Consider the following 12,933-nt stretch of genomic DNA (forward strand, 5'->3'; position numbering starts at 1 on the left):
GCGTTATGGCGGGAAAGTGTAATTAGTCCGGGGTGTTCGGGGCGAAAGCATTGATGAGGAGTGCTGGATTCTTTGGTTTTGATCGAAATGATGAAGGGAGATGAAATTTTGCAGCTGAGCAAATCTTTGTACGATCTTTGCATGGATTCGATCGAGACTGGTAAGCATGAATTGCTGTCGCCTTTCAAAAGCTCTATGCCTATACGCGAATCGTGCCTCGTAGTTGCAAGGGTGAGTTGCAACTTCGAAGCTTTAAATTGATCTGAAATGAAGTCTGAATTAGACCTTTGTAGTCAAAATTTCATTATGCACGTTACAAAGGCTTTTATTGCAAATGATGAAAAGAGTAATCGAGGGTAGGCACAACTAACGACTCACTTTATAGATGAAATTGCGTGCTTAAAAATATTTGCATAATAATACGTAATGCAGTGTGTTATTAAAGAAACCGTGTTAAAAAATAGTAATCATCGAAAAACGACAAGCTTTTTGCTTCCCAAATCCGCCTCTCTCTTTCTCAATCCCTCTACACACGTACATACAAAGTTTTGATGGATCGTATAACCAACTAATATCTACATATTCATTTAATACGCTGTATCCTTCGATCTCTGTTTTATGCCAGACGTCACTATAAATCTTATCCGGTCTATCATAAAACATATAGCACAACACGCATGATGTTTGCTATAAATTCAAATTTACTATACAATCGTGCAATGTTGAATATTGTCCTCCTTCGAATTTGTCCATGAATTCGTTCCTTCACAAATTGCCTTTACGAATAAATCAGCTATTTTTTTTTGTTTAACAAAACAGTAGTAACATATTTATATCGCCCTCGCATGCATATCTGCATAATCGATGCAGCCCTTTCGTATAAATCTTCCATGCACATATTTGTTCTTATTATATTACTTATGCTGATGAGCCGTTTTATAATTGTTAACCCAAAAATTAGCAAAGTAATTAATTTTGTATGAAGAAATTAAAAATAAATTCCTACATTTCTCTAGTTAAGTTGGTTGGCCTAGAAAACTTTTATTCTAGGATCCCAATTGTTCAAATTTCGTCAGACTCGCAATAATTGAACAACTGCAGTAGTATGTACTGTGTCATAGTTGACTGAAAATAGTCGAATTAACGTGGTAATTTTAACATTCGCTTTTCATATATCGTGTATATGTACAAAGTATAGAAAATACTTGATTACCATCGATGTTCCATTATCAATAGATTTGAGTAATGGGAAAATTTGAATGCTGGAAGAACGAATTTATGGAGAAAATGGCTGCATACGAGAATCGTTGAAATTCTCAAGTGAGAAATGAAGGTATTGCAAGGTGAAATAAAGGGTATGTACAGGGTGCATCACTTAAAGGGTTAGCTTAACTTTGTACGACTGAAAAATTAGATATTTTTGATCATTTTTCATACGACCTCTCTCGGTTATAAATATTAGCGTGATCATTTTAAACTTCGTTGGAGAGATTATTGAAAATTCGAAAGAAACGAATTCATAAAGTCTTCGTGTAAGCATAAACTGAGATTGTGATCAATTAAAATTGCAAAATACATATCTAGACTGTTTTAATCCTTCTGAAATTTTCATACAATATTTTTAAATAGCATAACTTCAAAAACAGTCAAAAGGAAAGATTTGTTCAAATTTAAAAAGTGAAACGCACTCCTAATTCTCATCAGAGCATGGACATAAAAATCCATTCGCTTCATAAATATAAGAGATTACAACTTTTTTCTGAAGACCGCTCTGAGAGTACTTTCTATTCAGATCGAAAGGTTTTATGCAGAAAATTGATATCTTTTATATATTTACGAAGAGAAATTAATTCATAAATTCACATTCTGAAAGAAATTACGTGAAACACTATAATACAGAGAGAGAGAGAGAGAGAGAGAGAGAGAGAGAGAGAGAGAGAGAGAGAGAGAGAGAAAGAGAGAGAATGGAGTGAGTGATCTAGATAATGACGAGACACAACTCCATAGGCAGTAGTATAAGAGAAGGAGAGAAAATTGGAGAAAATATTTCAGTATAAAATCATTTTTCTGTGCAGTTCCACCTGACATTCTGGATCACGAGACGAGTACGGACATGGTGGTTCGCGAAGGAAGCAACGTGACTCTACAGTGCGCTGCGACGGGCTCACCAGCACCCAGCATCACCTGGCGACGCGAGGACGGCCAGCTAATTCAGCTTGGAAATGGAAATGGGGAAGGAGGTTGGTTTAACGAGCAACTCACCAGCGATCGTACTAAAAATGAAAATTTCCTCAGTTAAGACGATTATATCAAACGGCTATACCCTATAACACTGAAAACTCTCTACGTATGTGAAAGGAGTCCATCACTCTGAGCGTTTCGCTACTTCATTATTCATGGCCCATTAAGGAACTCCTTCGTGAACATCGAATCGTCAATTTCCACTTATATATACAGGGTGTTTCAGTAACATTAGGCCACATTTTAAAGGGATCCTACTGGTTTGCATAAAAAATCATTTTCCTTCGCTCACTTTTTGTCTAAAACGAACACTTGGCTTGATTTCTATTTTAACATGCTACATATATACACGAGAGATTTATTTCAGAATAAATCGATGCAATTGTTCGATTCACACAGTCGAATACTCTGTGTCTTGCTCCTTTCATAGAATGTCTTATTCATATGAAAATATGTGTGTTCAATGCTGAAGTTTAAAATTTATTTGCACCTAATAAACTTATCTACAGGATATTGGAAGATAAAATTCTTACTGACTATAATCTGTAAAAGAAATTGAATATTACCCTCATCATGCAGTAATTTCATCACAATTGAAAGATTTGTTTATCGATAAGTCGAAAAATTTCCTTCGATTCACATTTTTAGACATTTTGCCTTCTTTGAATCGTTTGTCTTCCTTTTGGAAAGCTCTGTAACGTTCGTGCAATGTGCATATACTAATTTATGATCCTCCATAGCGTCACGTTCCTTATTTCTGCCGTACTCTCCCGTACTCCATAGTCTGCATCCTCCATAGCGAATATTTTCGTAAACTTTTATTACAGCCCACAAAACGTTGGCTGCTTGGTTACTTCTTTAATGCACTTTAATGTCTAGGGCAAGATGTGTTCGAAAGCTTTCGCTTCTCAATAGCTTTGCAAATAGACGTCGGTGAACGAAGGAAAATACAATAATGTGCACCTTGGGAGGAGGGGGACACCGACTTGGCATGGTATCAATATAGTTGTATTATAAATCATTCGAGAATCAAAGTATATGTACTGAAGGTACTCCACTGACAAAAATTGTATATAATTTTTCATATAAAACCAACGATTATTCCTAATATCAATAGACTAAATTTATTGATATCATGAATATCTCGTTAAATAATGAATGATTCGTAATATAGATATAACTATAGTTTATTAATATCAAGATTAATTGATAATAGGTTGAATTATCATTTAAAATTTTGCTCAGTACTGCTTTAGTCCAACTTAATCAAGAAGGAAATGGTTTTGGTGATATTTCACAGAGTACAAGAAACTATAAAAATTGTTTTTTTTTTTTTTTTGGAACTGATGAGTTTGGGTAGTTGCAGCAGAAGGTAGCATCAGTTTTCGATGTTGCGATGAATCATTATATATAATTATCTAACGAGATCTATCATCTTGCATAAAAGTTGAATATCTTGGCTAAAAATTCGTTAATTCGAAACCCTTTAGAGCTCCTTAAAATTTGGCCTAGTGTCGCTGAAACACCCTGTATACATGCACAGTATATATTTATGATTCTTTTTGACGCCGCTTCACGAATCTTGAATAATGAATGTCCGGAATTTCTGTACGACTCGCTAAACTTGCAGATTACATCTTTTTCCACAGTCTTCATCCTCGTTCGTCGTCGTCGCCTCTCGTTAGTGGACGTTTTCCAGCAAATGCATATGACTTTTTTTTCGAGAGAGAACTTTAATGGTCAGCTATGCTCAATGCGTCGAATTACAACGAATAAAGAAAAGCCACGAGTTATATGTTTGATCGAAAACAACAAAGACACAGCAAGTTTATAGCTTAAGCAAACAAGTTTAACCGAGCTAACTACGTTCAGTCGAGACAGGCGTGCGAGAGATTGATAATTCGCAGTGTTTCACGCTCGATCGTCCTCCGATCAGAATAACACATTTCGGAGAAGCTGGCTTTGAGAAATTTTGCAAAACTCGACGCAACGAGGTAATTTATACCTAACCAAGCAGAGTTGAATTGAAAAACTTTTATTCTCGCGTTAGAGTAGCTCGCGTTTCCGATTCGATTAAAAGTCGTGTATATAAAAAGTGCGAAATGTAATAAGGAAGTATTTTATAGGACATAGTTTTTATGGAGACGCGATAAATAAACGCGCGTGTGCGAGAATTAAAACTTTGCGTGCTCGATGAAATTCGGATCAACTCGAGAATATTTCCAACTCGCTGATCGAAAAACATGATCAGTTTTGAAAATCTCTGCAGTTTTGCAAAATGAGTGAGAAATTTCTGTATAATATGCGAAAGACGTTCGGTAATTTGACCATCGCGAGGATGCAGTTTGTTTGTTCGGTGTGCAGAGGCTGCGCCACACTTGCGAGCGTGCAAATATTCCACTTGATTTGATTGTGGATGCTGATGAGAGTGTACCGCTGTGTAGACGACCTGGACTTTGCCTCGAATATAAACTTAATTTGGGAGACTGTGAAACGTTAGGGGTGAGAATGCCATGAGGTGTGATTAACGAGTCGATGTGGGATGTAGTTGCCGAAGAAAATGTTTAAGAGGATCGTGGAGCTCTAAGAATACAGCAAAATAGTTTAAAAACAAACGTACGGTCTCACTCCTCTCCTCTTTTTTGCAGTGATGAGCGTGAAAGGCCCGCAGCTGAGCATCGTCAAGGTAAATCGACTGCACATGGGTACTTACTTGTGCATAGCGTCCAACGGAGTCCCACCTATTGTCAGTAAAAGGATATCGCTCATCGTGCATTGTGAGTTAACACTATATTCTTATAATTACACTCCGGATCTCTATGCAAATCTGTGGAACTTTTTAAACATTTATCTCTTAAAATTAATTCAATTGTTGCAATAATTGTTTATTAAATTTTATGAATTTGTTTAGTTAAATTGAAAAATTCGATATACCAACAAAGTTTATTTTATTTACAGCGAAATAATTTTTAGAAACAAATTTACTTTGCATAAATATCCGCAGTCTGATTATGATATAGAAAGGCAGTCTTTTTTGTTATTATAAAAAAATTAATTAAAAACTGCACAGTTGCTCCAATGATTTCTGTGCCAAATCAGCTGGTGGGAGCCCAGGAGGGTGACGTGATGACGCTGGAATGCAAATCCGAGGCTTATCCAAAATCCATCAATTATTGGACCAGGGACAACAACGAGATAATCGCGCAAGGTACATAAAGAAAAGAGCGCAATTTACCAATTGGTGTCTCGTAATTTTTGCGCAATCGTTAAAAATACAAGGTTAAAAAGACGAGGGGAAAAAGTGCAGGGGTAGATTTAAAATTTGGCTGCAAAAATGTATCTCTTAACTGGGCTAATATGAAGGCTAGACTAGACTAATGGTTGCGAGCTAAATGTACCGTAAAAGTTCGGAGACCAATGCGTGTTTCGGTGCAAACTAATTTCACCAACATCTATATATACATATATGCACCACAGGAACGAGCATAGTCTTGTTTCATCCACGTGCCGATTCGCCGTGTTTCCTCTCATTTTCCACGTCAATCCCATTCCATACAAGCACTCGCCAAAGTCATTGGGACGCTCAAAGCTAAAAATCCCACGTTCGATAGCAGAAAAGCAGATTGGACAAAAAGAAGCTGAAGGATAAAGAAAAACAGTTGGCCGAGCTCGCTTCCCTATATATATATACCTGTATTATTGTAGTAGAATTTCGATTTGAATTTTATCGAACTTTTGATGATTTTTGCCAACGGAGTAGTACTGCTGCTGGCTGAATACTCTGCTTAAAATAACCGCCGCGATTTATAAGTGCGATCGTTCGATTATTCGTGCGTATTGTTACTGATCGAGGGGAATCGATCAATACGTTACTGGATAATCTCCTGGGAAATTCGTTGAGAGAGATTGTTACGCTGACGTGTAGAGGGGGGGGGGGTAGTGAGAGAAGGTAGTAGTGGGGGGGGGGGGGGGTAGAATGATAGAGTGAGAGGGGATAGTGGGTAGAGAGGAAGGGGCGAGGAATGATAAAGAGAGAATTGGGGGGGGGGGGGGGAGGTAATGAATAAAATTTTACCAAAGGGTATTTTTCGTCGGAGAATTGGCTAAAAAACAGCGACATTCGATTACTTGCCTATTGAATCGGAACTAGCCTCGCGTTCCTGCAAAGGTGACCCTCTCCCTCGAACTTCCCTACTATTTCCCTCTATAAGCCATGCTATTCCTGGAAAGATCGCATCCTCGCTCAGGAGACGTTGCGAAGAACGGAACTAACTCTGAATGACGCCGATCTCAACAAAAATCACGTTAGCTTGGCCCAATCCGCATACAGAATACCAACGAATATTTCTGCTGTTAACTTGATTCCACCATTGTCAAAATCCAATCGAAGACTTCTTTCATCACGATCACGATGCTAAAGCTTCGCGATCGTCTTTTATTAATCTACTTTGTATATTCTGTTCCATTTCTCGCTCTCTTTTCACTTTTTTTAGTATTGTGTATATATAGATATATTTTACTATATAATCTCTCTTTATCTGATTTGTAGCTTTCTTCCCTTTTCCAACTCATATAGATTTTCTTATTTCTGTCTTTTGGATGTTCGATATTTTTCATCCTCCAAAATAAATCTTAATCCGTTAAATAGAAAATTGGAAAATAATAAGTTTGCAATTTTTAGAAATTCTTCTTTAGCCAATAGTTAAATCTGTGTTATCCGTGTCGCGACAGTCTTACTATAACTGATAATTTTCAGAGAGGCTCCCTAAGCCTGAAATATGCTGTTCTAGAAACTTTTTCAGATTGCAATTATTACATTCATTTGGAAGTGAGAATCCTTGCAGGGAATTTTCACTTTGCATATCTAATTAATGACTTTTGTAACTCGGCGTGAACAGAGCATTCAGTAGTACCATTAACGCTTTATTGCAGGCGATAAATACGAGCCGCAGTTGGTGGACAACGCTTACAGAGTTCACATGAAATTGACTATTCGCTCAATTACCGCGGCAGATTTTGGCTCCTACAAATGCGTCTCGAGAAACTCTTTGGGCGACACGGATGGAAGCATAAAAATCTATCGTAAGTAGCCCAGAAAAGACTCTTCAATTTTTGGTCATATAATAATTAACTGCATCTCGCGGTAAATAATCATTTTTTTCCTTTTGTTCGCAGCAATGCCAGTCGGTTCGAATTCTAACCGAAAAACCAGCGATGCCAAGCACAAAGGTACTAATTTACTCGTCCCTCAAAAGCTTTCTTCATCCACGACTCCATTGTTTTTCACGACTTACTTTTGTTATTTTCTGCCTGCTGCTTTATTGATTTCCTATCATGAAATGCTACGATGCATCGAACCAACACCAACGAATAGGCATACGATTGGCTGTCGGTAAAACACAAATCAGAATTTTATCTGACGTTGTCAGAGTGATTGTTGTGTTATGGCATGAGAATAGAGTTCCAGTGTTGATGCTGGCTGATCAATTACGTATATGTGCTACTTGAGAGAGGAACCAGCGAGATGACACGGATCGTCGATTAATTAGATCGAGAATCTGGCTTATATATACATCTACTAGACACTTGGCTACTATCCAACTACTCTACTACCGTGTTAAGAATAGAAGTCGTAATTGACATTTATGATATTTCAAAATAATTGAACATTTGCAAAGTCAAATATATATCTCTCTTCGTGAATGGTTCAAACCATTTTTCCAGCGACATAAATTAGTGAAAACGACTAGATGAAACATTGGAATTTCACGAGTACATGGTTCAAGTGAAAATGAATATATAAGTGTAGAAAAAAACTGGAAATGTGAAAAATTGAAACAACTACTTTCATTCTTAATGCAGTAGTATATTCGTTAAATTGGTTGATGCAATTCACATTCGTAATTCTAAATCTCTTCGTCCTTACAGTTCTACGTATATCTACTAAGCACTTGGCAACTATAGAGTTACTATGTTCGCATAACTCATCTATATAATCCGCGTGCTTGCTTCTAAATCTCTTTGTTATTCGACGAAAAGAAAAATGCTTGGTGATATTCCGCATATTCAGAGAAGCTCATCTATATACATACACCAGACACTCGCCAACTATCGAACTACTATATCCCCTTAATTGATTGACACAATCCACGAATATTTCTAAATCTCGAATAATTTAAATTCAACGTGGTTCTAGCCTCGACGAAGGTTCCAACGAATCAGCGTTAAAGCTTCCACGCGAATATGCTATTTCGCAGACGGCCCTGCATCTTTTTTTTTTTTTTTTTGTCGAGAAGTGCACGAACGAGTTTCTCCGAGTCGAGTTACACAGTATGATTCTTTTCGCGCGCGCTTATACGCTCGGCTTTTCCAGATAAACCCTTTTCAAAAGTATAGCTGCGGTACTTTCCGTGATTGTCGCGAGGAGCGACGCACTCTTTAACACTGGAAATTCAACTTTTATGCTCGATGCGCGTGAAGCTTCTATATCCACCGTCGAGAACCAAGCCGAGATCCTTCGTCCTTGGTCCGGTACCAACCACTGACGCAGGAGGACTTAACCCGTCCGCCTGGAGAAACAAAGAGATGCTTTGGAAGAATCAAGACTTTTGTCAATCACGCGGTAATCCGCGTTAGATTGCCACGCTTCGTGGATTAGTCAGCTTTGAAAAAAGCTATTTGGAACGACGTGTGTGTATATATATATATATAGACAGGAATAACTTTGCGAGCCTGATTACTCTGGGATAGAATTTAGAATAAAATCTATCGTTATTGCACGTCGAGGAGAACTAGCTGCCCCTGGTGTACGAACGGAATTAACAGAAATAGAATAATAACGCAAGCAGGTTTATATACGAATACAATACGAGCCTAATGTATTTGCACTTGGTTTACTATTAAAATCGAAACTTAGCTTGGTATTGATATTAATGCTGAATATTAAAATTATTATTGAAAGCTAACTTATACCAAGAAAGAAAAGCAAGTAGGATAATAAACGTAATATTAGTATTATTAATAATGATAGTGAAAAATAACGTAAAAAAAGAACATAATAAACAATATCTCATTGTAATTTATAATATTTCATGAAGAGTATAGCAGAGTTTCTCAATCTCACGCAAGTGTCAAGGTTTAAGGAGTTCCAAAACTAGGCTGTCGTAAGCAATATAATAAAAAGTCGTAGAGAGAGAATATGTGGTTTTCGAGACCTCTTTTCCAAGCGCAACAATCCCCTTTCCCTCCAGGTTATTCGCCTTTTCAGAGGCAGCGGCCGTGGTTTTGATTGAAAGGATACATCTAGACACACCTGGCGGCTATAACGAATAGGTTGTGATCGCGTCGGTTTGGTATAATATTAAATTAAAAACTTAGCTCGACGTTAATATTAATACCAGACATTGAAATCATTATTGAAAACTAGCTTATACCCAAACGAGAGAGAAACAAAGAAACAGAGTAATAAACTTAACATTAGCATTAATAATAATAATGAAATCTGACATAAAAAGAATTTAACAATCTGTCTCGTTAGTATAATAACAAAAGTAAGCTTATATATAAATACAAAACAAACCTAACGTATTTGCATTTATTATAAATTAAATTAAAAACTTAGTTTGTCATTAACGTTAAAGTCATTACTACGACTAATTTCTACCAAGAGAAAGAAACAAGGAAACGAGATAATAAATTTATAACATTAGCATTAATAATAATAATGGAAAATGACGTCAAGAAATATAATAAACAATCTCAAAGCGATTAGTACTTCACGAAGAATTGAATGACGTTTCTGAATCTCACGCAGGTATCAGGGTAAAAAGTTCCAAAACTGGATTGTCTCGTAATCAATAGAATGGAAAGTCCTAGGGAGAGAGAGAGAGAGAGAGAGAATACATATAGTTTTCGAGATCTCTTTTCCAAGTGCAACAATCCTCTTTTCTCCGTGTTATACGCCTTTTCGAAAGCAGCGGTCGTGGTTATGATTGAAGGGATACATCTAGACACACCTGGCGGCTATAGCGAATAAGTTGTGATCGCGTCGACGATGTTTACGTCGCACAAGCTACGAAGACAGATGAGGGTAACGCGTGGCGGAAATCGTCCCGTAGCTGTCCCCTTGTCACCCCGATATCGCCATTTATATGCTAAATATGTGTGTTGTGCGTGGACCTGCACTGTCCACGACATACCCATCGCTTTACCTCTACTTATTACACCCGTTCAGAGTCAGACCTTTAGCCTTTATTATATATTCCAGTGCTGAGAGACTCATTATGATTTTACTAGAAGACCTTCCTTCTCAAGACGAGCTGTTCGCTGACTCATCCATAAATTTATACTTATTCTTCTCCCTAGACTCACACGTAGATTCGAGCCTTATAAAGTTATTAATAAACAAACAATTCAATTAAAGTGATAAGGAATGTTTTAAAAACTGTATATAGCTCTGTAAATAGTTGTTTATTTTTTAATTTAATATTTCAGGAATTATTTACTGTAGAATCTTAATAATATGAATATTTATTACCGAGGTAATTAATATGTCCCAGAGCGTTGGAATAAAAGAACGTTTATCTCTATAATTATGACAGATATCAATTTTTCATAGAGCATTTCAGAAAGTCCTTTGTATTTGCATTCGAAGAGGCTTTAAAAAAAATTGATACGTCTTGTAGTTACAGAGATCAATGAATTTTTATATTCTAACTTGTGGGACGTCTTAAGGGCCTCGCTGTATATAAAATACCATTGATCTGATTTTCAATTTTTACCGTCTCTGAAGAGTTTTACGAGATTGGCAGCTTGGTTGAGAACTCGAGTAGCTTCGGAGAGGGATCGAGAAAGATTTTTGAATTTTGGCAAAACTGTGAAAGGATACAGGTACTTTAAGGGATATTCTTTAAGACGCTCATCAAGCGTCCGATATATCTTCTACCCGTTTGAGTCTGGCTTCACTACTTTAATGGTTCATTTCGCAGCAGAAGGAAAACTTTAAACATAACGCCCCTCTTCGTTTTATAGCTAATCGATGTTTTTATGGCCGGCTCGAGTTTTCCGCGCAAGCGGAACAAGCACTTTGCAAATCCTTGCAGAGCACGGCTCTATTCTGCTGTTTATACAACTGAATACAATGAAAAGCATCCAGAATCCGCATCCAACTATGATCCATGATCCAACGGTGCATACATTTCTATAGAGAATTCTCTGTCTAAAAGTTTCGTTTTAAATTCTGTCTAGTGTACAGCTTCCTTCTTCAGCTTCTTCCTTGAGAACATATATATTACATGTACTGTACATTTTTTGTAACGTTAATTAAGCTTTGTAGAAAAAGAGTAAAATAGTTGCATTTACCAGTTTACAAAAGTGTAGAGAATATAGTTACAAGAGAATTAAAATTCAACCATTGTGTAACTACTGCCAAACATGCTCGGTTTGGCCATTATTTTCAACAGACAGTAAAACGCATAACGTTGGGTGCAGGTGTGCAGCTTCCTTCTTCAGCTTCTTCCTCTTGAAAACTTATTATGTATAATATATATATATTTTTTTATTACTTTACTTAAATATTATACAAGTAAAGTATAATGCCTACGCGTATAGTTTAGAAAGTGGGAGGGGGTGGTGAATATAGTTCTTACGCAACTAAATTTCAACGATTGAGTAACGATTACCAAACACGCTCGGTTTGGTCATTATTTTCAACACAGGGTAAAACACATGGCGCTGGGTGCAGTTTCAAGCAAGCAACATTTTTCAGCAAGACAAACGAACCCCGTTCCAATATAACACAATGAAAAACTTACTCGTTATTTAAGTCTCTCCGCTAAGAGTGTTAACACCAGTTAATTAACTCTCTTTCTCTCTCTCTCTCTCTCTCTCTCTCTCTCTCTCTCTCCTCAAGTAAAACTTTCATGGACTTGAGACTTTCACGTAAAATTATATATGTGAAAAGCTTTCCTGTAACGCTTAATAATAACATCGATAAAGGGATTCAACAGTTTTCCTATCTGTGAAACTCAGATAAAGATCGTATATGTATGTATGCATTTGGTGGAATGCGAATAATGATGAAAGCATGAAATAAACAATCTTGTCGTTTAAGTAAATCACATATTCGAATGCCATTTGCTCTATACTATCGTTAAGGGTTACACGGCAATCGATTTAACAAACCTTAGTGTCATTAATACGTGGATTCGTGACGTTCGGTCAAAACAGCGCTCGATATTATGACAGTAGAACTTCTAACAACAGATTCACATACTGTGCGTCCCAACTAAAATTTTTACACCCTAAATTATTCAAGTTTTTTCTAAGTTTAAAAAAAATACTGAAACTGATTAATAATAACTGAAAGAAAGACCAAATTGAACCCTTCAAATTAAAATTTACCTGTCTCAACATTTTATCCATAAACTCCAGCAAAAACACAGATGTCAGGGGATGCAAATTTTATTTGGAACACACTGTATACGATAACTAACGAAGACACGATCATCGTCCCAAAAATTACAAATGACCTATAAACTTATTTTTAATTTCGTCGAATGGCCAAGACTCAATTAAAGCCAATTATTGAATTATATTTGCAGGTAGATTCAGGCAGAGCTCGGGTAATAATATTCTAGATGGAAACCAGGATATGCTGAAGGAACGTGGTAAGTGATAAGTATAATGTCGGCG

At 36.7% G+C, this 12,933-nt stretch overlaps 1 protein-coding gene across 1 annotated transcript in view; it reads left to right on the top strand.

The window, feature by feature from the left end:
* The window catches only part of LOC136781129 (opioid-binding protein/cell adhesion molecule homolog), a 128,359-nt gene that overhangs the window by 111,683 nt on the left and 3,743 nt on the right, over nucleotides 1-12,933 (top strand). The window contains exons 4-9 of the mRNA XM_066739866.1: nucleotides 2,076-2,240; nucleotides 4,890-5,018; nucleotides 5,312-5,449; nucleotides 7,174-7,323; nucleotides 7,417-7,470; nucleotides 12,843-12,908. Coding sequence (XP_066595963.1) covers nucleotides 2,076-2,240; nucleotides 4,890-5,018; nucleotides 5,312-5,449; nucleotides 7,174-7,323; nucleotides 7,417-7,470; nucleotides 12,843-12,908 — 702 coding nt within the window. The remainder of the gene's footprint in view (nucleotides 1-2,075; nucleotides 2,241-4,889; nucleotides 5,019-5,311; nucleotides 5,450-7,173; nucleotides 7,324-7,416; nucleotides 7,471-12,842; nucleotides 12,909-12,933) is intronic.

Source organism: Prorops nasuta, unplaced genomic scaffold, assembly GCF_024137725.1.
Source record: "Prorops nasuta isolate Cenicafe-Biocafe unplaced genomic scaffold, Cenicafe_Pnas_1.2 PNAS00021, whole genome shotgun sequence".
NCBI classification, from domain to species: domain Eukaryota; kingdom Metazoa; phylum Arthropoda; class Insecta; order Hymenoptera; family Bethylidae; genus Prorops; species Prorops nasuta.